The 25,106-nt window shown below is 43.4% G+C and overlaps 1 protein-coding gene across 1 annotated transcript in view; it reads right to left on the bottom strand.

The window, feature by feature from the left end:
• Positions 1-25,106, bottom strand: part of LOC132822635 (piezo-type mechanosensitive ion channel component 2-like) — a 211,958-nt gene that overhangs the window by 129,006 nt on the left and 57,846 nt on the right. Inside the window, exons 15-22 of the mRNA XM_060835882.1 lie at positions 20,009-20,169; positions 16,602-16,793; positions 15,227-15,340; positions 13,836-14,036; positions 12,113-12,317; positions 11,110-11,208; positions 9,009-9,174; positions 7,273-7,516 (exon numbers count right to left, since the gene is read on the bottom strand). Of these exons, the coding sequence (XP_060691865.1) occupies positions 7,273-7,516; positions 9,009-9,174; positions 11,110-11,208; positions 12,113-12,317; positions 13,836-14,036; positions 15,227-15,340; positions 16,602-16,793; positions 20,009-20,169 (1,382 nt within the window). The remainder of the gene's footprint in view (positions 1-7,272; positions 7,517-9,008; positions 9,175-11,109; positions 11,209-12,112; positions 12,318-13,835; positions 14,037-15,226; positions 15,341-16,601; positions 16,794-20,008; positions 20,170-25,106) is intronic.

Below are 25,106 nucleotides of genomic sequence, written 5' to 3'. Positions count from 1 at the left end.
CAGGCCCTTCAGCCTATGATGTTGTGCTGTGCATTTGTTGGAATCTAAGATCAACCTAACGTACACATCCCTCAATTTATTGCCATCCATGTGCTTGTCCAGCAGTTGCTTAAATGTCCCTAATGTCTCTGACTCTACCACCGCTAGCAGTGCATTCTATGCACCCACCACTCTCTGTGTAAAGAACCTACCTCTGACATCTCTCCTAAACCTTCCTCCAGTCACCTTAAAATTATGATTGTGACAGCCATTTCTGCCCTGGGGAAAGGTCTCTGGTTATCTACTCTCTCTATGCCTCCCTTTACCCTGTACACCTCTATCAAGTCACCCCTCTCTCTTCCTCCTTATCTCCAGTGTGAAAAGCCTGAGCTCCCTCAACCTCTCTTCATAAGACATGCCCTCCAATCCAGGCAGCATCCTGGTAAATCTCCTCTGCACCCTCTCTAAAGCGCCTACATCCTTGGGGCAGGACAGTGGCTCAGTGGTTAACACTGCTGCCTTGCAGTGCCAGGGACCCAGGTTCGAGTCCAGCACCAGGCAACTGTTTGCATGTTCTCCCTGAGTCTGCGTGGGTTTCCTCTGGGTGCTCTGATTTCCTCTCACGGTCCAAAGATATGCAGGTCAGGTGAATTTGCCATGCTAAATTGCCCATAGTGATAGGTGCATTACTAAGGGAGTAGGTGAGGGTTGGTTGGGCCGAAGAGCCTGTTTCCACACTGTAGGGAATCTAATCTAATCCTTCCTATAATGAGGTGACTAGAACTGGACACAATATTCCAAGTGTGGTCTGACCAGAGCTTTATTGAGCAGCAGCATAACCTCGTGGCTCTTAAACTCAATCCCCGTGTTAATGAAAGCCAAAACACCATATGCCTTCTTAACAACCCTATCAACTTGGGTGGCAACTTTGAGGGATCTATGTACGAGGACCCCAAGATCCCTTTGTTCCTCCACACTGCCAAGAATCCTGTCTTTAACCCTGTATTTGGGATTCAAATTGGGCCTTCCAAAATGAATCACTTTGCAGTTATCCAGACTGAATTCCATCTGCCACTTCTCAGCCCAGCTCTGCATCCTGTCAATGTCTTGTTGTAGCTTGCACCATCCCTCCACACTACCTACAACATCACCGACCTTTGTGTCATCAGCAAACTTACTAGCTCACCCCTCCACTTGTTCATCCAAGTCATTTATGAAAAATACAAAGGGCAGAGGCCCAAGAACAGATCCCTGCAGGACACCACTGGTCACCGACCTCCAGGCGGAATGCTTTCCATCCACTACCACTCGCTGTTTCTTTCAGCCAGTTTGCAACCAGACAACCAAATCTCCCTAACATTCTGAATAAGCCTACCATGGGGAACCTTATCAAATGCCTGACTGAAATCCATATACACCACATCTATTGCATGACCTTTGTCAACTTGTCTCATCATGTCTTCAAAGAACTCAATAAGGCTTGTGGGGCATGATCTGCCCCTCACAAAGCCATGCTGACTATCTTTAATTAAATTATGTTTTTCCAAATAGTCATAAATCCTATCTCTCAGAATCCTTTCCAGTACCTTGCTTCCCACAGAAATAAGACTGACTGGTCTGTAATTCCCAGGGATTTCCCTATTCCCTTTCTTGAACAGAGGAACAACATCCCCACCCTCCAAGCATCCGGTACTACTCCCGTGGAGAGTGATGATGTAAAGATCATCGCTAGAGGTGCAGCAATCTCATTCCTTGCTTCCCGTAGTAAGCTTGGATATATCTGGTCCATCCCTGGGAATGTACCCATCTTGATTTCCAGCACATCCACCTCCTTAATATCAATTTTTCAAGCCTATTAACCTGGCCCACGGTGTTCTCACTATCAACAAGGTTCCTCCCTCTAGTGAATACTGAAGCAAAAAACTCATTTAGGGCCTCCCCTACTTCTTCAGACTCCAGGAACGAGTTCCTCCACTATCCCTGAACGGCCCTACACTCTCTCTGATCATTCTCTTATTCCTCACCCACCAAGGCTTTTTCATGCCCCCTCCTAGCTCCCCTCAATCCATTTTTGAGTTCATTTCTAGCTGACCTGTAATCTTCTAAAGCTGTGACAGATCGTTGCTTCCTCAACCTTAAGTAAGCTTCCTTCTTCCTCTTGATGAGAAGTTCCTCTTCTCTTGTCATCCAAGGCCCCTTCACCTTACCATTCCTTGCCTGTCTCAGTGGGACAGGCTTACCATCCAACACTCACAATTGCTCCTTAAACAGCCTCCACATTTCTGTTGTCCATTTCCTGTAGAACAATTATTCCCAATTTATACTCCACAGCTCCTGTCTAATAACAGTATAATTTCCCCTCCCCCAATTAATTACCTCCCACACTGTCTGTTCCTATCTCTCTCCATGGCTTTGGTAAAGGTGAGACAGTTGTGGTCACTGTCATTGAAATGCTCTCCCACTGAGAGATCTGACACTTGGCCTGGCTTGTTGCCCAGCACCAAATCCAATATGGCCTCCCCCCAATCGGCCTATCTACGTATTGTGTCAGGAATCCTTCCAGGACACACCTAACAAAATCAGCTCCATCCAGACCTGCATCTGCACTAAGGAGGTTCTAATCAATATCGGGGAAGTTGAAGTCGCCCATAACAACAACTCTGTTACATCTGCACCTTTCCAGGATCTGCTGCCCAGTCTGTTCATCCATCTCTCTGCTGCTACTGGGGGTCGGGGGTCGGGGGGGGGGGGGGGGGGGGGGGGGGAGTGCTCTGTAGCAAATACCCAATAAAGTGACAGCTCCTTTCCTGTTACTGACTCCCACCCGTACTGACTCAGTGGACAAACCCTCGTCAACAACCTCCTTTTCTGCAGCTGTAATGCACTCTCTAATTAACTCCCCCTCCTCTTTTGCCCCCCTCCCCATTCCTTTTAAAAGACCTAAACTCTGGAACATCCAGCAACCATTCCTGCGCCAGTGAAATCCATCCCTCTCCGTTATGGCCACACCATCGTAGTTCCAAGTACTGATCCATGTTCTAGGTTCATCACACTCATTCCTGACACTCCTTGTATTGAAACAGACCCACTTTAACCCATCCCTTTACCCTATCAACTGTGTATGCTTCCTAATGGACTCTCTACATTCTAGTGTCTGCCTGTTCAATAACTACGCTCCCCTGTGATCTATAGCTCTGGTTTCTGTTCCCCAGCCAAACTAGTTTAAAGTCTCTCAGAGTGCTCCAGCAAAACCGTTTAAAACATTTGGTTGTGTGTGGAAGTATGGTTATGTACATATTGCCAGTCAGGTTCTCATTATTTGAGCTAAGTCATTAAGCTATATCGAAAGTGTATAGATTTTGTCTGAAAATCAACCTGTTCAGAAGTGTTATTTCATGCCTTTAGAACAGGTGGGATTTGAACCCTAACCCAGAGTTAGGGACACTATAACTACACCACAAGAGCCCTTAGTTATAGCGTCATAGACTCAGATGTACAGCACGGAAACAGATCCTTCGGTCCAACCCGTCCATGCCGACCAGATATCCCAACCCAATCTAGTCCCACCTGCCAGCACCCGGCCCATATCCCGCCAAACCCTTCCTATTCATATACCCATCCAAATGCCTCTTAAATGTTGCGAACGTACCAGCCTCCATCACTTCCTCTGGCATCTCATTCCAAACACGTACCACCCTCTGCGTGAAAAAGTTGCCCCTCAGGTCCTTTGTATATCTTTCCCCCTCACCCTAAACCTATGCCCTCTAGTTCTGGACTCCCCCAACCCAGAGAAAAGAAAGACTTTGTCTATTTATCCTATTCATGTCCCTCATGATTTGTAAACCTCTATAAGATCACCCTTCAGCCTGCGACGCTCCAGGGAAAACAGCCCCAGCCTGTTCAGCCTCTCCCTGTAGCTCAGATCCTCCAACCCTGGCACATCCTTGTAAATATTTTCTGAACCCTTTCAAGTTTCACAACGTCTTTCTGATAGGAAGGAGACCAGAATTGCACACAATATTCCAACAGTGGCCTAACCAATGTCCTGTACAACCGCAACATGACCTCCCAACTGCTGTACTCAATACTCTGTATTCATTTTCTGAATTGTTTATTTGATTAAACATGCAGTTTGTGCTTAAACAGACCTTTCTGATCTAGCAGTTGTTCCTGGTTAAGTATACTACCCATTGTGGGCTCGTGTTGTACAGTGGTAGTGTTCCCCCCTCTGAGCTAGGAGATCTAGCTTAAAATCCCAGCTGCTCCAGAGGCCCTTTCTGATGAAGGGCTCTGGCCCGAAACGTCGAATTTCCTGTTCCTTGGATGCTGCCTAACCTGCTGTGCTTTAACCAGCAACACATTTTCAGCTCTGATCTCCAGCATCTGCAGACCTCACTTTTTGCTCCAGAGGTGGGTAATGACATTCCTGAATGGATTGATTAACATATCTAAAGTCTATTGTATGAATGTGATTTGCCCAGCGCAGACAGTTAATGCTGTCTCACTTATAAGTGTTGGACTGAGACGTGACATTCTCATTGTCTTGCCACAATCTTTCTTCACAAATCATGTTTATTGTTGTTAGATTCCTTCTGATATCTCTCTACAATACTTACTGGTTGCAAGAGATTCCATAGTTGTCCCTATCCATTCGAGATGGGTCAGGTGAGATAGTCAACAACATTCATATCCATGAAAGAATTAATTTCCCACTAGCCTTTTCCTTTACACTTTTAATTACATAATATACAGCCCAGAAACAGGCTATTTATCCCAGATAGTCTGAACTGGATATAAGTTTGCTCGCTGAGCTGGAAGGTTCATTTTCAGACGTTTCATCACCATACTAGGTAACATCATCAGTGAGCCTCCGGTGAAGCACTGATGGTTTGCCCACTTTTTATTTATGTGTTTAGGTTTCCTTGGGTTGGTGATGTCATTTCCTGTGGTGATGTCATTTCCTCTTGTGGAATAGCATCACCAACCCAAGGAAACAGGAGCACATAAATAAAAAGCGGACCATACCACCCGTGCTTCACCGGAGGCTCACTGATGATGTTACCTAGCATGGTGATGAAATGACTGAAAGCATCTTCCAGCTCAGCGAGCAAACTAACATCCAGAATCTCAACCTGAGCTACACGTCTTTTCAAAACTCACTAGCCTGTACTGGTGATTATGCTTCAAATAAACCTCCTCCCAAGTTCACCTCTTCCCATTAGTTTGACCTTGGTTCTTCCCCACACCTAGTTATCTCTTTCCTCACCTTCTCAAATTTCTTCACCAGTTTATGTACAATCTACCATATCATCGAATCATATTAAGCTAATCAATGCAGAGAAAACTCACTGATTTCCTCATTCTAGAATAGGAAACTATGGTGAAAAGGCAATCACTCGGAGAAAATTTAGAACCTTGACTGATTGGAAACCAATGGTGATCTGTTGGACTAATTTCACACAATGTGATTTAATCCCTTCACCCTCTCCCCCCCCGACCCCCCACCAAATCTCAAACTATAACCTACACCATCGAAAAGACTAAGGTGAGACAATGTTTGGAAACTTCACCTGCAAAATACTCTCACAAATTTCACAACAGCCATCAAGAAGATGTACATTGACCCAGTGACACTGAAGGAACAACAAAGTCTTAGAACTTTCTCCTCCACCACCTTCTTCACCACCATTTCCTCCGCTACATCAATGACTGTATCGACGCTGCCTCGTGCTCCCACGAGGAGGTTGAACAGTTCATCCACTTTACCAACACCTTCCACCCCAACCTCAAATTTACCTGGACGGTCTCAGACTCCTCTCTCCCCTTCCTAGACCTCTCCATTTCTATCTCGGGCGACCGAATCAACACGGACATTTACTATAAACCGACCGACTCCCACAGCTACCTAGACTACATCTCCTCCCACCCTGCCCCCTGTAAAAACGCCATCCAGTATTCACAATTCCTTCGTCTCCACGGCATCTGCTCCCAGGAGGACCAGTTCCAATACCGAACAACCCAGATGGCCTCCTTCTTCAAAGACTGCAAATTCCCCCCAGACGTGATTGACAATGCTCTCCACCGCATCTTCTCAACTTCCCGCTCCTCCGCCCTTGAGCCCCGCCCCTCCAATTGCTACCAAGACAGAACCCCACTGGTCCACACCTACCACCCCACCAACCTCCATATACATCGTATCATCCTTCGTCATTTCCGCCACCTCCAAATGGACTCCACCACCAGGGATATATTTCCCTCCCCTCCCCTACCAGCGTTCCAAAAAGACCACTTCCTCCGTGACTCCCTCATCAGGTCCACACCCCACCACCAACCCAACCTCCACTCCCAGCACCTTCCCCTGCAATCGCAAGAAATGCAAAACGTGTGCCCACACTTCCCCTCCCTTATTTCCCTCCAAGGCCCCAAGGGATCCTTCTATATCCACCACAAATTCACCTATACCTCCACACCCACCATTAACTGCATCCGCTGCACCCGATGTGGCCTCCTTTATATTGGGGAGACAGGCTACCTACTTGCGGAACCTCTGGGACACTCGGACCAACCAACCCAACCACCCCATGGCTCAACACTTCAACTCCCCCTCCCACTCCACCAAGGACATGCAAGTCCTTGGATTCCTCCATCGCCAGACCATAGCAACACGGTGGCTGGAGGAGGAGCACCTCATCTTCCGCCTAGGAACCCTCCACCCACAAGGGATGAACTCAGATTTCTCCAGTTTCCTCCTTTCCCCTCCCCCCACCTTGTCTCAGTCCCAACCCTCAAACTCAGCACCATCTTCCTAACCTGCAATCTTCTTCCTGACCTCTCCGCCCCCACCCCCACTCTGGCCTATCACCCTCACCTTATCACCCTCACCTTAACCTCCTTCCACCTATCGCATTTCTAATGCCCCTCCCCCAAGTCCCTCCTCCCTACCTTTTATCTTAGACTTTCCTCATTCCTGAAGAAGGGCTCATGACCAAAACATCGATTCTCCTGCTCCTTGGCTGCTGCCTGACCTGCTGCGCTTTTCCAGCAACACATTTTCAGCAAAGTCTTAGAACTCTCTCCTTTACAGCATTGTGGCTCTATCTACAGCATATGGATTGCAGTTCAAGGCAGTAGCTCACCACTACCTTCACAAAAGGGCATTTAGGAATGGGCATTCTGAGAATTAAATGTTCATGGTTAGCCAGTGTCACACAAGAGAGGTAAGTTGTCACCTGAGTGTAAACAAAGTCTCTTAGTCAGGGATGGAGTAAGATCAGGCAGAGTGAAGGTACATACTGCAAAAACATTCTTTGTCACAATCACCAGGATAGTGTAGCCTATCAAGTAGTCCCAGCGCCTGAGGATAACCTTGACTGGTTTTAGGAGCAGCTGTCCTCCGTATAACATGAAGTAGAAACAGGCCACCAGGTAACCCATACAGAAGATGTTGATCCTGCTTGTCCCAGTGATGAAGATTAGACACAGCACAAACCAGAACAAGTAGCTGAACACAACCACCTTCAGCATGTCCAAGTATGATCTAGAAAAATAAAACCAGCATGTTACAAAACTCACCAGAAGTAAACAGACACAACAGTCCTCCCATATTTTTTCCTAGTATTCTTTTCCTAATTCAAACTCACAACTAATGTTCTGGATTGGTTTTACACACCCTGTGAAAATCTGCAGAGAGATGGAGGTGGTCTCACAAGCTGCATTAATATTGCAGAGTGCCAGGCAGACTCCCTCAATGGCACTCAAGGTTGTTTCCTATACTCATGGGAAAACATTGTGGCTGTAAGGGCTGCTCGTTTTCTGAGGTGTTTTAGGTGTTGGAAGTGATTTCCTCAAATTCCAGGAACAGCAATTACTGTTTTTTTATGCTGTTGCATTGTTTTGGAACTTTGCTATAAAAAAAGTCAAAACACCAGCATTTTAAAAGGGAGAAGGACAGACAAAAGGCAGCACAGTGTTAGTGAAGGACAGAGAGAAAGAAACCTACCCTGCTAACTAACACAGCACTGAATCTGCCTTTGCTGTTTGAATTCATGTATCTCTGGACATCAGAGTGTATCTAGTAAAACTTAACAAACAGCGAAATTCACAACTGATCTTGGAGGAACCTGTGTGGGAGATCTCACAGCACAGGAACAGATAAGTGCATCGTTTTTAACATATAACCTTACTTTAAATATAAATAGACAAGGTCTTTTCCCTGAGGTGAGGAAGTCCAGAACTAGAGGGCATAGGTTTGTGATGAAAAGGAAAAGAATATGAAAGGGACCTAAAGGGCAATGTTTTCATATAAATGGTGGTATGTGAATGGAATGAGCTGCCAGAGGAAGTGGTGGAGGCTGATACAATTACAGCATTTAAAATGCATCTAGATGGATATATGAATAGGAAGGGTTAGGAGGGATATGTGCCAAGTGCTGGCAAATGGGACTAGTTTAGGTTAAGATATCTGGTTAGCATGGACAAGGTGGACCGAAGGGTCGGTTTCCATGCTGTACATCTCTATAACTGCTACCAATTAAATATTACTCACTGCACAATACACAGAAGTCTATTCATGGATGGGATATTTGGAGAGAGTTTAATTCTCAGAGTCTGTGGACAGTTCCAAAAGAAATTAGGAGAATGCTTCCATACGTTGCTGAATATGGGCAGTGGATATGTCTGACTTTGTTCAGTGTCCAGTCAGAGATGGTGTCTGACCCCATTCAGTGTCCTGTTTGGGAGGGGGAGCAGAGTCTGGCCCTATACTGTACCCTCTGAGCTGAGAGCTGACCCTGAACTGTACTCAGTCTGAGTTGAGATCTGACTCCTGACAATATTATTGTGTAGCTCCTTCCACCCTATGTGATGCTGGATCCACGTAAGGCAGTTCAGTGAATGTAATTTTTCCTTTTGTCTCAACTTTACATATCAATATTTTGAAACTATTGGTAAATCATTGGCTTTTTGGGTTTTCTGATTAACTCACCTGACTAACTAAAAGAAGCTTCAGAGATTGTGATGGAACAGTTTACCTGCAGTGTAGGAAGTTGGCTACAGGAATATACTGATAAACTGTAGCTGTATCTAGGGAACGGCTGATTTCAACATTGTCCCCCGCAATCATCCGTATTGCTGATGTGTTCTCATCTTCAAACACTTGCCACTGCATCGATATGTATAACAGCAGCATGAAGTCATCTAACAGGGCCAAGCAGAGAGAACACCTCATAGATATACATTTCAAAGAAACAGTGCTATCAGTCTACTCATCTCCGTGTCATAATTACACAGGAAGGGACTAAGGACTGAGCTTTGTCAGATATTTAAAGTTAAGAAAACATGCATTTACATAGCACCTATCATGAACTCAGGACATAGCAGAGAGCTTTACAAGTATCCCCTGTTTAAAGTGTGAGCTTGTTTTAGCTCAGTTACTGTGGATGCACCAAGAACCATGTTGCAATTGAGTTATGCTCATCTGTTTTTTATTGAACGCACTGAAATTCATTCACTATCTCTGCCAAATGCTTCCCTCTCCCTTCAGCCCACTTCCTCACATTTAATCCCCTCATTCCCTCTAGATATGGAGCCTCTTGCTGCTTTCTGCTCACTGCCTTCCTGACTGACCCTGCTTGCCAGCACTTGCTGTGGGAGAGAGGTAGAAACACAGAAGCAGCAAGTGGGATTGGGAGAGGGGTGTGAGAGATTCATATGAAGTTAATTAGAGTAGTAAGTAGAGGATTCTTGTGCCAGTTAGGCTCAAGGCAGCCACTAGGCTTCTACTGTAAAAATTACTTGTCACAAATATTACTCACTCTTATGACCTGCTTTTTGATGAGAAATGATTTTCATTTTGCAAACAGTTTCTTAAGGAAAAAAAAAGCATTGAGAATGCAAAATGAGGGATAACTGCAATCATTATGTATGTCAGAAACACAGCAGTTAATATTTTTACTGCAAATTCCCACAAACAGTAATCAAATAACATGTTTTTTGATGCTGATGTGCCAGCACAAATATTGATTTATTACTCTTCTCAAGATTGTAAGGCACTATCTTTTACATCCTGAGAGAACAGACATGGCTTTGGCTTAACATCTTAGCTGTGAGATTCTGGCACCCCTGACAGTGTAGCACGCCATGAGCACTGTACTAGTTTAGATTTTGTGCTTTTTTTCTGGAGTGGGACTTGAACTCACACTTCACTGCATCCCACAGTGAGAGTGGCCGAGCCAGGGCTGACACTTCTGTACATAATATGAGAGTACCTGAAGTATGGAATATGAGAAACATTCCTCTGGGTTTTGATAAAACAGTATTATAGAGTTATAGAGTCATAACAGTGGATTAGATCCCCTTGAAACTGATCAGGAAGTCTTGAGGGAGTCTCTGATTTCCTCATTTTTACAAACCCAGCCCCATGCAAGACCCCATGTCAAATTCATTGCACTCACCCTTAAAATATTCAACATGGACTATTTTTCAAGGAGGCAAACTATTTTTCATGTAACAAGGTGAGACTTTAGTAACTTTTAAAGGCTCATGATTGACAATACGTCATGATTCTTGCAATATTGATTTGCCAGAGGAACTAAATGATCGGTTAATAAAGAGGCATGCCCAATCTACATATCCTGACCCTGAATCCCATGCTGACCCCAGCCTCCAATCTGACCCCTGCCCTCCAGGCTGACCCCCGATCCCACCCCCCAGCCTGACTCTGAACTCAAATTCAATTCATTTTGAACCATATCCAGTCAAAACCCAAACCCAAATCCCAATGGTACTGAACCCCAAATTTTAACCTGAATGCAGATGAAGTTGCAACTAAAAATGAAGTGTGAATCTCAACTAGAATCCAAATAACTCCGAATATGAATTTAAACCCACCTACAATTTAAAACCAAAGCACAATTACATTCAAGACTTTTTCCCAAAAATATTCTGAATTTGAATAGAAGCTCAGATATGGATTGTCATGATGAGACTGGAACCTTACTAAATTCATTTTTAAACTTATTTTGGGATTTGAGGCTGAGAAATATGAATTCCTTATCATGTCAGAATGACAAATACCAAACTCACTTGAGCCAAAACGAAGGAATAACCTCCCAGGGTGAATTGCTCACTTACACATTAGGAAGATTGAATTGGGTCTTTTTATAAAGTCTGGCAGATAGAGCCACTTAATGAGATTGGAGCTCAACCCAAGAGTGGACCTCCAGGGATAATCTGTAAAGGATATCACAGAGGAGAGATGTTAATCTTAGATATCTTATAAAAGCAAAGCTTTGATTACTGAGAGACTGGAGCCAGTGATAACTACACTTTGTTGGGAAGACCACAGGAGCGTAACTGAGGTCAGCTTATGGAAGAGTAAAGCATTATTCCCAGCACATATTGTGAAAACGCTGCGACAGGACGGAGTACTCCAGGCCGAAATTGTCACATGATGTTCAATGCAGAGAGGCTGACGGGATGGCAGCAAATATTTTAGGACTCGGAGTTAAGAGTGGGAAGAACAAATGCCTACTTTGAATGCTTTTCATGTGCATTGTATATTATCCAGGCAGTCAAGCTGTACTTTGGGGAAGAAGTGGGATGAAGGGGGTGGGGGGATGGTGGGGGGAGGGAGTGCAGTGCGCTTCAGGGGCATTCTGCAACCAGGCTTCCACATTCAATAACATTGGGAACCCGTGGGGTTGCCAACCCTCAAGGATCAGTCTGGGGTCACCAGGAAATCAAAGCTCAATCTCCAGACATTGCACCATGTTATCAGTATAACAGAGTGGGGAGAAGCAATCTGCTCTTCCCACCAACATATGTTCTATTAACTCAGAGTCCTAAAATATTTGCTGCCATCCCGCCAGCCTCTCTGCAATGAACATTAGGTACTGATGTCACAATTTCAGCATGGAGTACTCCGTCCTGTCTCAGTACTTTCACAATGTGTGCTGGGAATAACACAACTCTTACATAAGCTGACCTCAGTTACACACCGGTGGTCTTCCCAAAAAAGCATAGTTATCACCAGCTCCAGTCTCCCCTCACACTCTTCCCCCCCCCCCTCCTCCCACACTCTCCCCTACCCCCCTCACTCCAAGTTGAAAGACACTCCAGTTTTTTGAGAATGTACCTTTGCAGAGAGAGGGAGGTATCCCGATGCACAGCAGGTACTGGAAGGGAATGATACAGGCAACGAAGCAGCAGTATTTGGGCCATATCTCAGCAATGGCCTTTCTCCGGCGTCTGCAAAGAACCACAATTAGCCACAAGGCGTGGATCGCAGAGTACAAGTCCATGCGCTGCCCAATGAGGTGTATGGCTGCCATGAAACAGAGCTGAGGAATAAACAACAAACAGTCAATGTTCAGATGCCATTGGCACACCAATCTTCACACTGGCATGATGCTTTACAGTGACTCGTAATGTCTTGCGTTGTTATTCTCATGAGTGTCTGCTCCCTAGAAACACACCAAAAAGAAAATCACCTAATTTCACTTATCACATTCCCACTCACCACAAACCCACTCCAATTCCTCCAGGTTTTCCAGCTTATTTAGCCACTGCTGTTTTGTGTGCACTCCACCGTAAAAAACATTCTTAATCTCTCTGTGCAATGCTTGCCTGTAGCATAGGCTGCGTCTTCCCAATAAGCACCAACTAATCTACACTTCTGCACCTATCCCATTAAACAGTGCTGTCCAATAAATACTGCTGTTTCGCCAGAAATGTGGCTGCGGTGACTGTTTCATTTCATACACATGCCAGCTGGAAACATCACACATGCTCACATTACACAGATGAATTTCACTAAATGAACAAATCAGTATTCAGTGACCAAGGAACCAAAAGTCAATAGACTCTCCTAAACTCTGTTTGTCCCCATTCCTTTATATTGATAACATGATGTAAGTGTCTGAAAGGGTTAAAGCTGAGGAGTACACTAACACAACCCATTATGAAAATGGTCCTTGGATCTGGACAGGAGGCGACTTTAGATCTGGAAGGATGTCGTGGTCTTCCTCAGTTTCTGTAATAATGCCCATCATATCAGTATACCTTGTAGCTTGCTGCTGAATTGGGACATATAACATCTTGTTCAAGATGTTAAACCAAAGTGTTTTTCCTCTCCCACACTTGACTAAGGCGAGTGCACCTCCAATTTCATGAGGTCAGCAGAGTAGAAAGGTAAGACAGGGTAGAAGGAAAATCCTGGTCCAGACAGTGAGGCAATGTTACTGTTATAGCTGGATGTTTTCTTCACCCTCTGCTGTAATGCTGGCCAACTGCAGGCTGGATCACTGACGGAATTCCCCTCGACCTCTCACAGATTGTGTATACAGACATTGAGGGCCAGGATAGGGGCTGATTGTACTTTCCAACAGGTACTTGACTGTCACTCACTTCAGATTCTGCAACTTGTCCACAGGAGATCACTAATGTATTACTGACAAGACTGACACTTACTGCCCATTGCTAATTACTGGGAGAATTTGATGGCACTCCTGTATAAACCATTCTGAGTGGCTTTGACACTGTAGGCTGGCTCACAAGGCTATTTCAGAAATCAATTTAAAGTTAACCACATTATTGTGGGTCTGGAGTCACATGCAGGCTGGATCAGGCAAGGATGCCAGGTTTCCTTCCCTAAAGGGCATTATTGAACCACTAATCACACTCTCCGGAACATTAGTCCAATGACAAAATTATTACATCACTTTTTTTTAAGCTCTGTGTCAAATAATCAATACCTGATGCTCACAAATGGAATACTGTACATCTAAGTGCTCTGAACTTGCCAAACCAAAAGAAATGAACCATTAAGAGAATGAAAATCTGGCACAGGTCAACCATACCTCCAGCCCAAACTTGTAAAAGAAGTAGTTTGTGAAGTACTTGATGCAATTCAGCAGCCCATCATCCAAATGGAGCCGTGTAATATTGTCAAGTAGGGTTCCTGTTAAAGGAGTCTTGAGCCCATTGTGGAGCCTGTAGTATTGTTGATGGCGATAAACAGTCATTTCAAATACCAGTAAACCCAAGATGATCAAATGGTCCTAAACAGAACGAGACACAATGTGGTTCATTAAAGCTTCCAGATAAATGATTGGTTGCTGTCCAACTGCACATCAGGACAGTCCATATAATTCATGCATTGAGACTTGAGACAACATGTTTATATGAAATGAATGGGGCTGACTTTGTGGCGTTGTGAGTTTTGGGGAGATGCAAGGAGGGTTCAGGCTAATTTAGACAAGGTGAATGAATGTGTAAACACATGGCAGGCGCAGTACAAGGAGAAGTTTAAAAAGTAATTATTGCCTGTGAAGTGCTTTGTGAAATCTGACAATTGTGAAAAACATTGTATTAATCAGACTCTTTCTTTTCTGTTATTATTTTGGAAACTTTTTTTAATAGATATTTTTATTGAAAGTTTTTGGATACCTTTTAAAGACACTGGATACCATTTTATCTATATTATAACACTTTAAAAGTGCTTCTTCAGTTGAAGACATATTGTGGCATCTTAAAGAGTGAAGCTTTTATCAAATATTGCTTTTATGTACCGGACATGGGTTCAGTGCAGCAAACCTGAAAAAAAACCTTTCATCTTTATTAATGATTCCATATCTACTAGCATTGATTCTCAATCCTGTTAAGTCACACACTATTTCTCGTCTATAAAGTATAGATTTTACTCATCTCATTCTGTTGATGTTCTGTGGGTTTGGGACAGAGATTTCAGGGAGCTTCTAAACTGCTCCCAGATCATCCCATTTGGCGATTTCACAATTGTTCTTTGAATTGGACAATGGTTCATTATCGACATTCCTCACACTCCATTGTCTACAGAGACTGAGAAGGCAATCCTTAAGTATTCATTCTGAAGCCAAGACGGTGATTGGCAGTCATCTTAGGAATTCCTATCAGCATTTTCACTGAGCAATCTAAAAATGGAGGATATTGAATATTTTCCATGGGAATATGCTGATTGCAATTCACCATATGCAATGGTAGAATCCTTCTCCAAGATATATTCTGTGCTTTCTAAAACTGATAGTCATGATGTGGAGGTGTCGGTGTTGGACCGGGGTGGACAAAGTTAAAAATCACACAACACCAGGTTATAGTCCAACAGGTTCATTTGGAAGCACTAGCACCTTTGTCAGGTTTCAGCACTCCGAAGGCTGTTGGACTATAACCTGGTGTTGTATGATTTTTAACTTAAAACTGATAAGGTATTTACCTTCAGACAGGGTAAGACATCATCTTCACATTTCTTCAGTGCTCCATACCAATACGTGGGGTCTATAGGACCAGCGTATAGAGCAGATGTGGACAGCAGCTCTTCATTTCCATTCTAAGAAGAGAATAGAGTCCAATATAAATATTGAAACATGATCAGAAAGATAACAGTCTGTCAGTATGAAAGATGTAGAAACCGAAAACATCAATCCATTACATGAGAGATGGTAGAAAACAAGAGGTGGTCTGAGATCAGAGGGAGGAAAGGTGGAACGAGATGCAAGGGAGTGAACAAGAGTGGAGTGCAGTTAGATGCAAAAAGGAGAGATGCAAAACCTTGGATACACTTCTATCTACTTCAACACAGCCACGTGTCCAGCAACAGATTCTCTTCCCAGCTTTACAGATGTGGGTGCCAATCCCTTTTCCCTTACCCCACTCCTGTCCCCATGTGGGTGCACTGGGATAGTGAAATCTTCATCACATATACGGGATGCTGTAACCTTCCGACTATCCTTGTGCATTTCTTTCATCGCTGGGAGTCTAAAAGCCATTTTCAAAACAAGAGCTGGTTCATTTCACATGCACTCGAGACAGAATCCAGGAATCAGTTCAATCCAATTTGATGGTAACTGCTTCACGTGATATCAAAAATAACAAATGTTGCCATTTCAGCACTTAGTCAAGTTTCATTTTACAAATATTCACTGAACCAACTGGGTCTAACCTTGAATTTTTCAAACTAAACATTCCCTTAGATCAACTCCTTTTTCAACTGAAGCCAAGACCTGACCTCTGATCCTTCCCAGCTTCCCTCATCAGTGACTGAGCTGTCGATCACCAGTTTACCCCTGACATGTTGCGCTTAAACATGATATCTTCAAACCAGAGTTTTAAGGTTAATTGCTCATGGCAATCAGCAATTGAAATAAAGTGGAAAAGTGGCATCACGGTGGCTCAGTGGTTAGCACTGCTGCCCCCACAGTATCAGGGATCTCGGTTTGATTCCCACCTCGGGCGACTGTGTGGAGTTTGCACATTCTTCCTGTGTCTGCGCGGGTTTCCTCCGGGTGCAAATAAATATGTTCTATGCCTGTCCAAGTACTGCTCCTGTACCTTCACCGAATCTACAACAATTCCATACCTTGGCTCTCCATACCTTGGCTCAGATCCAAACTCTAAGCCTGCCACTTGCGGGAACCTTCTGCTCCTAAGTTCTATGTTCCAATGTTCCTAAATCCTATCACATCCACAATGACCTGCTCAAAACCTATCACTTCCACCAACTTGAAAATCCCATTATGGACAATTTATTAACATTAAAAATGCTGATAAAATAAAAATGGTTGTTGACTACAGAAAGAAAAACATGTGACCATGTCACTGCTTACCAGTGTGCAGTTTGCAGAAAATGTGGATAACTTAACAACCTTGAGCTGGTACATCATTTTACAGACAATCATGACACAGGCCCACACTGTTGAAATGCTGGATGCTAGTGGACGGAATGAGGAATAGGGTAATGCAAACACCCAGACGATAAGGAAAAGGTAGTTCATCAAGGAGACCTGTAAAAGATTCAGACACACTCAACAACAAGTCTTCAGGCTGTTCATAATCAACAAAATATTTTGCTCTGTTGTTGGGAACAACTGAGTTCTTGTTATCTAACAGGCCCTTGTCAGGCCCTAGGAAAACTGGGGGTGTGGTGACTGGATAATTGAAAGGTTGGACCACCAGGCTTGGCTCCATACTTACGGTTGTTTCTTTCTGCAGTTTCATATTATTGTTTCTGGCAATCACCACAAGTGTCCGTTGACACCATGTTTGTGTGGGGAAGTGGTGGCTACACTAATGGGACTGCAACTATAGTCCAGGGGGGTGTAAAGGTACAGGTGGGTTAGGTCTTTGTAGCAACAGATCAAATAGTCAAGAGAATGTGATTTGGAGTGACAGATTGGTTGGTAATGAATAGGACCAAATGGCTAAAATGTGTAAGGATGGTGTAATAGCAATGGTACTTGCCTTGACATTGAGCATCCCACTCCCAACATAACACTGAATCTGATAGATATGGAGATGGGGGAAGCATATGCTGTACAAAAGGGTGAAATTCCATTAGGAACTTGGATGTTGGATTTTATCATGGAAAAAGTTGACAGGAAATAAGTACAGGTGTCAGGTTTTTACTTTGGGAGATGGTACTGAGCAAAGTGGTACAATATGCTCTTTCTGAACTGGCTCAGATTCAGGAACTGCCAACTGCTATCAGTTATAAATGACAACTCAGAAATTGGATCCACCCTGGTTATCAGTTGTCAGCGCAGACATTTGAAAATTCTCAGGCACACTCCTCACTCTCCCGCCGGAACCTCGGTGGAAATCAGAACCACCATTGACATTGCTTCTCTGAGTTACTTTTGAGGTTATCGTGGGACCTGGGAAACCCATATGGGAACTGGACTCCAGATTGATTGTATCCTGCTGTGTGGCCTGGACACATAGATGGAAAGACTGATGTTGTAGTAAACAGCTTTCTTCCTGAAAATTTAGCCTGAAACCCTTCTGCAGTGCCACTGTTCTTCAAACAGTTCCTTCACTGAGATCTTCACAAGATTATTCTGGGTGTGGAATGCAACTTGCCTCATTGTGATTCACCTGCACAAGGAGATCTCCATGTTGTTGTACCCAATTGTTTCTTCAATAATTTAACAGTGTTTTTGCCCGACCCCTCATTCTGCAAGCCGATTCCATATGTTGATGACTGTCTTTGTCAAGACAAATCTCCCGTATACAGTCGTAGGCCCAAAATTACCCATTACTAGTTAGTCTCGTGAACATACATTTAACTTAAAGTAATATTCCAAATTAATTTTTGGTCTACCTTCTTGTGTACATCAGTGAGATTTACTCAGCCTCCCTAAAGCCTGAAAGTTCCAAGTTTCGCCAGATGTTCCTCATAACACAGACCCTCCCAAATAGTACTGGCCTTGTGGTTCTTAACATTTAAATGCTCCTCTTATTAGATGCAGTACTATGGAGTCAGTCTGACTGGTTCATTATCCCTTCTGATTTATTTGATGGACAGTCCTGTGAATTTTGTTGGTTACTGCTTTACCTTGGGTTGGAGATATTTTGCGCTGAATCTGCAGACTTGTTTTACCATTGCATCATGGGATGCGGGGGGGGGGGGGGGGGGGGGGGGGGGAATCTATAGCAAGACCAGCATTTATTGCCCTTCAAATATCAGGCTCGCACAGCCATTTTACAGTTAAGAGTCATCTAAATTGCTGTGGGTTGGAGTCATATGTAGGCGCAGACCTGGTAAAGACGGCAGAGTTCCTTCACAAAAGGACATTGTTGAACTAGATGGGTTTTTATGAGAAACATAACAGTAGTTTTATGGTCACCATTACTGGGAATAGCTTTTGATTCCCAATTTTACTAACTTACAATGGAAATTGAACTCTTATAGAATTAAACATTACAGAAGGTATGGCTCATCAACTCTGTACTGACAAAAGTACACTAAATTTACACCAGTCCCATTTTCCAGTACTTAGGCTATGGGCCTAAACCCCAGTTATGATATTTCAAGTGTTCATTCAAGTATTTTTTAAAGGTTGTGAAGTTACCCACCTCAACTACCCTCCCAAGCAGAATGAAAGTAAGGACTGCAGATGCTGGAGATTAGAGTCTTGGATTAGCGTGGTGCTGGAAAAGCACAGCAGGTCAGGCAGTATCCGAGGAGCAGGAAAATCGACATTTCGTGCAGGAGCCCTTCATCAGGAATCTCTACCCTCCCAAGCAGTGCACTCCAGACCCCTACCATCATCTGGGTGAAAAGATTTTCCCTCAAATCTCCTCTAAACATCTTTCCTTTCACTTTAAAATTATATGCTGCCTTATTATTAACCCTTCAACTAAGAGAATAAGTTGCTTTCTATCCACCCTGGCCATGCCCCTCTTTCAGGTCCTGCCTCAATCTTCTCTACTCCAAAGGAAATAACCCAGGCTTTTCCAGCCTCTCTTCATAGCTGAAGTGGTCCAATCCAGACAATACCCTGGGCAATCTCCTCTGCACCCCCTCCACTGCAGTAACACGCTCCTTTTATTGTCGTGACCAGAACTGCTCGCAGTACTCCAGTTCTGGTCTAGCCAGAGTTCTCTACAGCTCCAACATAACCTCCCAGCTCTAATAATCTATGCCACAAGTTATAAAGGCAAGTCTCCCTTCTGCCTTAACTACATTATTAACCTGTCCTGTGAACTTCCTGTGGACAAACATCCTCTGTTCCTCTGAGCTTCCTCGTGTCCTGCCACCCATTGAGTACTCCCTTGTCTTATCACTACTTCCAAAGTACACCACCTCACATGTATCTGAGGTAGATTCCATCTGCCACTGATCTGTCCATCTGTTTATATCCTCCTGTAACCCAAGATTCGTCCTCACTGTCAACCACCGGCCAATCCTGGTGTTATCTGTAAACGTACTTATCATTTCCCCTCCCACCCTACCCCACATTTTATTCTACATGGCTTATGTATATCACAAAAAAAGGGACCCAGTACTGATCCCTGTGGAATGCCACTTGACACTGAACTCCAGTCATACAATCTACCAGTTCATGTCCCCAGATCATTAGCCTATGTTTCTGAATTCTGAGTATAATGGCATTATCATTATGCGAGACCTCTTTCAGCTACATCTAATTTACACACCAGCCCTGCTCATCTATTTCTCCCTCCTGTAACTAGCACTGGTTTGTATTAAGGTTCTCACCTCCTTTAATGTGATCCAGATAATAAAGGAGGCGACCATCTTGACGATGTGCAGTTCCAGGCATCTCCACACCCAGACTTGGACTTTATGCAGTATTTCCAGAAAACGTAAAAATAAGGTAGTCAATCTGTCATTCACCATGCTCCAGGGACTTGGATATCCTGAACAGGAAAATACAATAGCATAAGATTCTCAGAATTTCGGAGGTCAACGGCTGTGTGTTCCTCCTTTCCCACTTCTCGCCTGAGGGCACCAACCCAATGCTGGATTCAGTTGTACAGGGACCTTACAGTTACCTCACCCAATCAGCAATTCTTCTGGCGAGTTTCAACAAGGATTATTGTTGTTTGACTGTTTTGTAGCTGACACTCAGGAAACTGCATTGTGATGAGGAATAGAGAACACAGTTACAGGAGAAGACTTTGCCCTGTATCTATGATTCCTATTCCTAATCGTGAGTTTGGTTTGCTCATGCATTTAACCTATCAATATCTCTGTTTATAATTTTCCACTTCTATCTACGTCAGTTGCAATCTTGCCTGATCATTGTGTGATCAGCAAATTTAAAAATTTGGCTTTCTCTTCAGTCATAGGTCATTGTTGAATATGGTGAATGGATATGGTCTCACTAGTTACATTTGTCCAACTACGTCATCACCCATTATCCTACTTTCTGTTTCCTGTCAGTCTGTCAGTATTCTAACCACATGATGTGTAAATATTTCACTGTCACTCTGTAGTGCTTGTCTCTTCTCCAGAATCCTTGATTCCCCAACTGATCAAGGATTTATCTGAGCCTGAAATATTCACAAGCATTCTTCCCCCAGAGGTCTCTGTGGCAAAGCGTTCTAAAAATTCTCAACTCTGAGAGAAGAATTTCCTCCTCATCTCAGCCCCATTATTCTGAGAGTGTGTGTGTTCTGGTCCTACACTCTCCCACAAAGGGAAATGTCCTCTCAGTATTTACCTGTCAATCCCCTTAAGAATCCCTACATCTCTACTGAGATCACCTCTCATTCTTTTCAATCGTCAAATTCCAGAGAGTAGAGTTCTCACCTGCTAAATTTTCATCCATAAGACAATCCCTCCACACCACGATCATCCCAGTGGACCTTCTCCAAACTGCCTCCAATGAAACAATAACGTTTTCTTAAATAAGGTGACCAGAACTGCTCCCAGTCCTTCAGATATGGTCCCACCAGCATGTTGTGCAGTTACAGTATTACTTCCATATTGTTATACACCAACCCCCTTGAAATCCTTGTTTTTACCAACATTCAATTAGCCTTGCTGATTACCTGCGGTGCCAGCTTTCTGTGTTTTGTGCACAAGTACCCCCCAAATTCCTTTCTGTTGCAGCTTTTTCCATTTAAGTAATATCCTATTCTTTTGCTCTCCCTTCCAAAATGAACAACTTCACATTTTGCCACATTATACTCCAATTGCCATTTTCTCCCCCCACTCATTTAACCTATCAATACCTTTCTGCACTATCTTACAACCTGCCTTTCCATCTATTTTTGCATTGCCTGCAAATCTGGCTACAGTACATTCATTTCCTTCCTCCAAGTCATTGATATTTATTGTAAATAGTAAACAGTTGTGGCCCCAGCACTGATTCCTGTGGAACCCCACTAGTTACAGGTCACCAACCTGAAAAAAGAATCCCTTACCCCCACTCGCTGTTTCCTGCCCATACACTGGGGGCTTTTATGTTCTGACTTCATCTTTTGTGAAGTGCCCTGTTGAACACTTTTGGAAGTCAATTTAAGGAATCCTGTAATTCTATACTTGAAAGCAAGCAGCAACTGAACTTGAAATGCCATCCGGTCGAGGAAGTAGGAGAGTCAAAACCACATTCAAGGAGAAATCAATCACCTGGACAGCAAATCGGTAAATCTCAATGCAGAGGGGCATTCTATGGCGGTTAAACTAGATACCAAGTTGGTGCTAGTATATTGTCTGACAAAATAAAATGGTTAAAACAGATCAAGTTAAAACCTTCTTCAATCAAACTGCAACACCAAGGCACAAAATGTGACAAACATTGGACACATTGTAGTAAATATTAAAATACAATGACAAGGAGAGAACTGAACCACTTTATATTGTACAGAATCAAGGAGGATCATTGCTCAGCATATCAGCATGCTTGAGATTCTCGTTGATCAATAACGTGAAGTCTTATATTGGTCTGGGTGATGTGGGCTGGACGGGATTTGTGGAAGAATCAGATGCAAAGTCAGAGGAGGCCTATATCATAGTTGGAAGCATCTTTTATGTTTTTACAAATATTGTAGTGAGATTCTCACTCGGCAGCACTGAGCTCCCAACTGAGGGGGACTAACGGAATAAAATGCCTCATTAATATTCAACTTCATATCTTCAGAAACACGCAAAACAAGCTCAATGGCAGAAAAAACTTAACTCGGAAGCCAGAGCAGGTACCTGTGAAATCCACTTGCTGCTTGCTTCAGAGGGCTCCATGGACACTGGGTGCCAACATCGATATATAATATATACTGCTGCCTCACAGCGCCTGAGACCCGGGTTCAATTCCCGACTCAGGCGACTGACTGTGTGGAGTTTGCACGTGTCTGCGTGGGTTTCCTCCGGGTGCTCCGGTTTCCTCCCACAGTCCAAAGATGTGCGGGTCAGGTGAATTGGCCATGCTAAATTGCCCGTAGAGTTAGGTAGGGGTAAATGTAGGGGTATGGGTGGGTTGCGCTTCGGCGGGTCGGTGTGGACTTGTTGGGCCGAAGGGCCTGTTTCCACACTGTAAATCTAATCTAATACACACACACACTATACACATTGGCATCCTACATGTGCCAGCCTGTCACAACCCTTACAGCACATCTCTGAACCAATTATGGGATGCTTCTGCACATCAAAGCTTCACTGACACCTGGCATTATAATGCTGCAAGGACACTGTGCGATCAGGGTTATACACACAGTTCACGGACTGGGCCAGGCTGCACCTCCGAGCTTTTTGCTCACTGTCACAGTACACACTCACTCGGAGCCTATCTAGGTCCTCACTCCATCCCTACCTCACCTTTTGGCACTTTGCCCCTTCATTCAGAGATACCAGGCTCAGATTACTTCTGTCTTGCCCGAAGCTTTGGCACATACACAGAGGAAGGATTGTCAACAGTTCTCAGTCAAGTCAAGATAGACAATCTCCGCTCAGGGGAGGTCCCTGCACAATAGATCAAGGGCAGCCCTCAATACCAGTCCATGGGCTTTAAAATAGCAGGATATGGGAGAAATTGGATGTGACAGACTCCTTAAGGAGAGGGTAAGTAGTTAATGAGGTGAGTTTGGTAGGTTACAGTGAGGAAATCCCTCCAAAAAGCTCAGCACAACTTGGACTTAAGCAAAACAAATAAGATTCTGCGCACAGGGGAATTAAAGTGCTCTGAAAGCCAACATTTAGAAAAGAGTTTACTAAATTATTTTCAGGCCTGGTAAGCTGAACAATGAATTCCACATAATATTGCAGCTGGATGCAAAATATATTTATTTACCTTGTATCTCCAAGAAAAGTACCGCATCCACCAACAGAAAATCGAAATGGTGCAGTGACACGGGCTAATTTAATTAATCGTGCTCTAAATAGTGTTCACAGATAGTCACAGTTCCTAAACCAAATGGGAATAGCAAATCCTAGATGTGACATAATCTATCATGGCCATACAGAAGAAAATTCATCCAATGACAGCTTAGCAAAATCTGCAAACAGCACACTATTCAGTTAATTATATACGAATAGCAGATTCTGGGAAGTCTCTTTGGACCAGGAATAGAAATTGTTAACTACTTTCATAAGACCGGTTGGTCAACACTGTTTCAACTGACTACCATCCGAAGTGGCATCGGCCCCAGAAATATTCCAGAGCGCCATGTACAATGTTTTCCAAGGGAAGGAATAATAATATGGATGATATCCACATACATAGTACAACAAAAGATGAATATAACAGAAGGCAGGCCTGACAGTTAACACCAAATGTTCTTAAATCGTATCATGCAAGCCACAGGGATAAAGGTTGATCCTTAGGAAACAAGGATGATCTGGGAATTTCCTCAGCCTGAGAATATAGAAGAATTGCAAAGATTTTCAGGAATGGTTAAATAAATTGGGATCAGTCAATGGGATACTGAGACAGATGTTAAGACAAGGTCAGATTAAGCTTGAATGTTGGTGAAAGAAATGATTTCAAAACGTTATGAATTTATGACTTTGTTTAGCACAATGAAAGTTACCAATAGTTATCAATATTGTTAGCAATGGATGCAGGGTTAAATACAGTGTTGTTGATACAAGTCCAGGAAGATGGTAAAAGAAGACCTGTACACTATGCCTCAAGGTCTTGAACAGAAACTGAGAATAGTTATATGTCCAATTGAAAAAAGAGGTCCTAGCAGCAAAATGGGCAAGTGAGAGGTTTTCAGATAGGTCATAACAATGAGATTTAAGATCAAAATCAGATCACAGTCCTTTAGTTTCTATACTCAATATAAAAAATTGCAAACCACCTCACATAGTCAATGCACTAGATTGTGTTTGATGAGATATGGCTTCATCATTGAATATACTCAAGGGAAATGTCAAACAACAACTGATGTGTTCTCTAGAATACCAGCTGAAGAGTCTAAAAAAACAAGATTTGCAGGTGATAGCTGAGGTGGAAGTCTTTACATTTTCAGGTCACAGGAAACATTGGCAACACAGAAAAGATTATAGCAGAGTAATTCAATCAGAGGTGAAGTCTGCAGATGAGATGAAATTATCAGGGAGGATGGTCAATACTTCCAGGGTAACTCAACATTGAGACAGTACTCTAAGCAATAGAAACGTCTCATGAAGACAGATGATTTTTTTGTCTTTGATAAAAGATTGATAACACCTAACAAAGTGATATTTTTCAAAGGTGTGTCCATGTCAGCTAGGAAAAACAAGACGCAGAGCAAGAGCTCAACACTCAGTTTGATGGCCTCAAGTTACTTGATAAATTGAAGAGATAATTGCAAACTGCAGAACTTGAACAATCAACATTCAGGAATGAAATATTGTCATCAATATTTCATAA

This window comes from Hemiscyllium ocellatum, chromosome 15, assembly GCF_020745735.1.
Source record: "Hemiscyllium ocellatum isolate sHemOce1 chromosome 15, sHemOce1.pat.X.cur, whole genome shotgun sequence".
Classification (NCBI taxonomy): Eukaryota; Metazoa; Chordata; class Chondrichthyes; order Orectolobiformes; family Hemiscylliidae; genus Hemiscyllium; species Hemiscyllium ocellatum.
The sequence above is the reverse complement of the archived record's forward strand: the minus strand, read 5'-3'. Positions and strand labels throughout refer to the sequence as shown.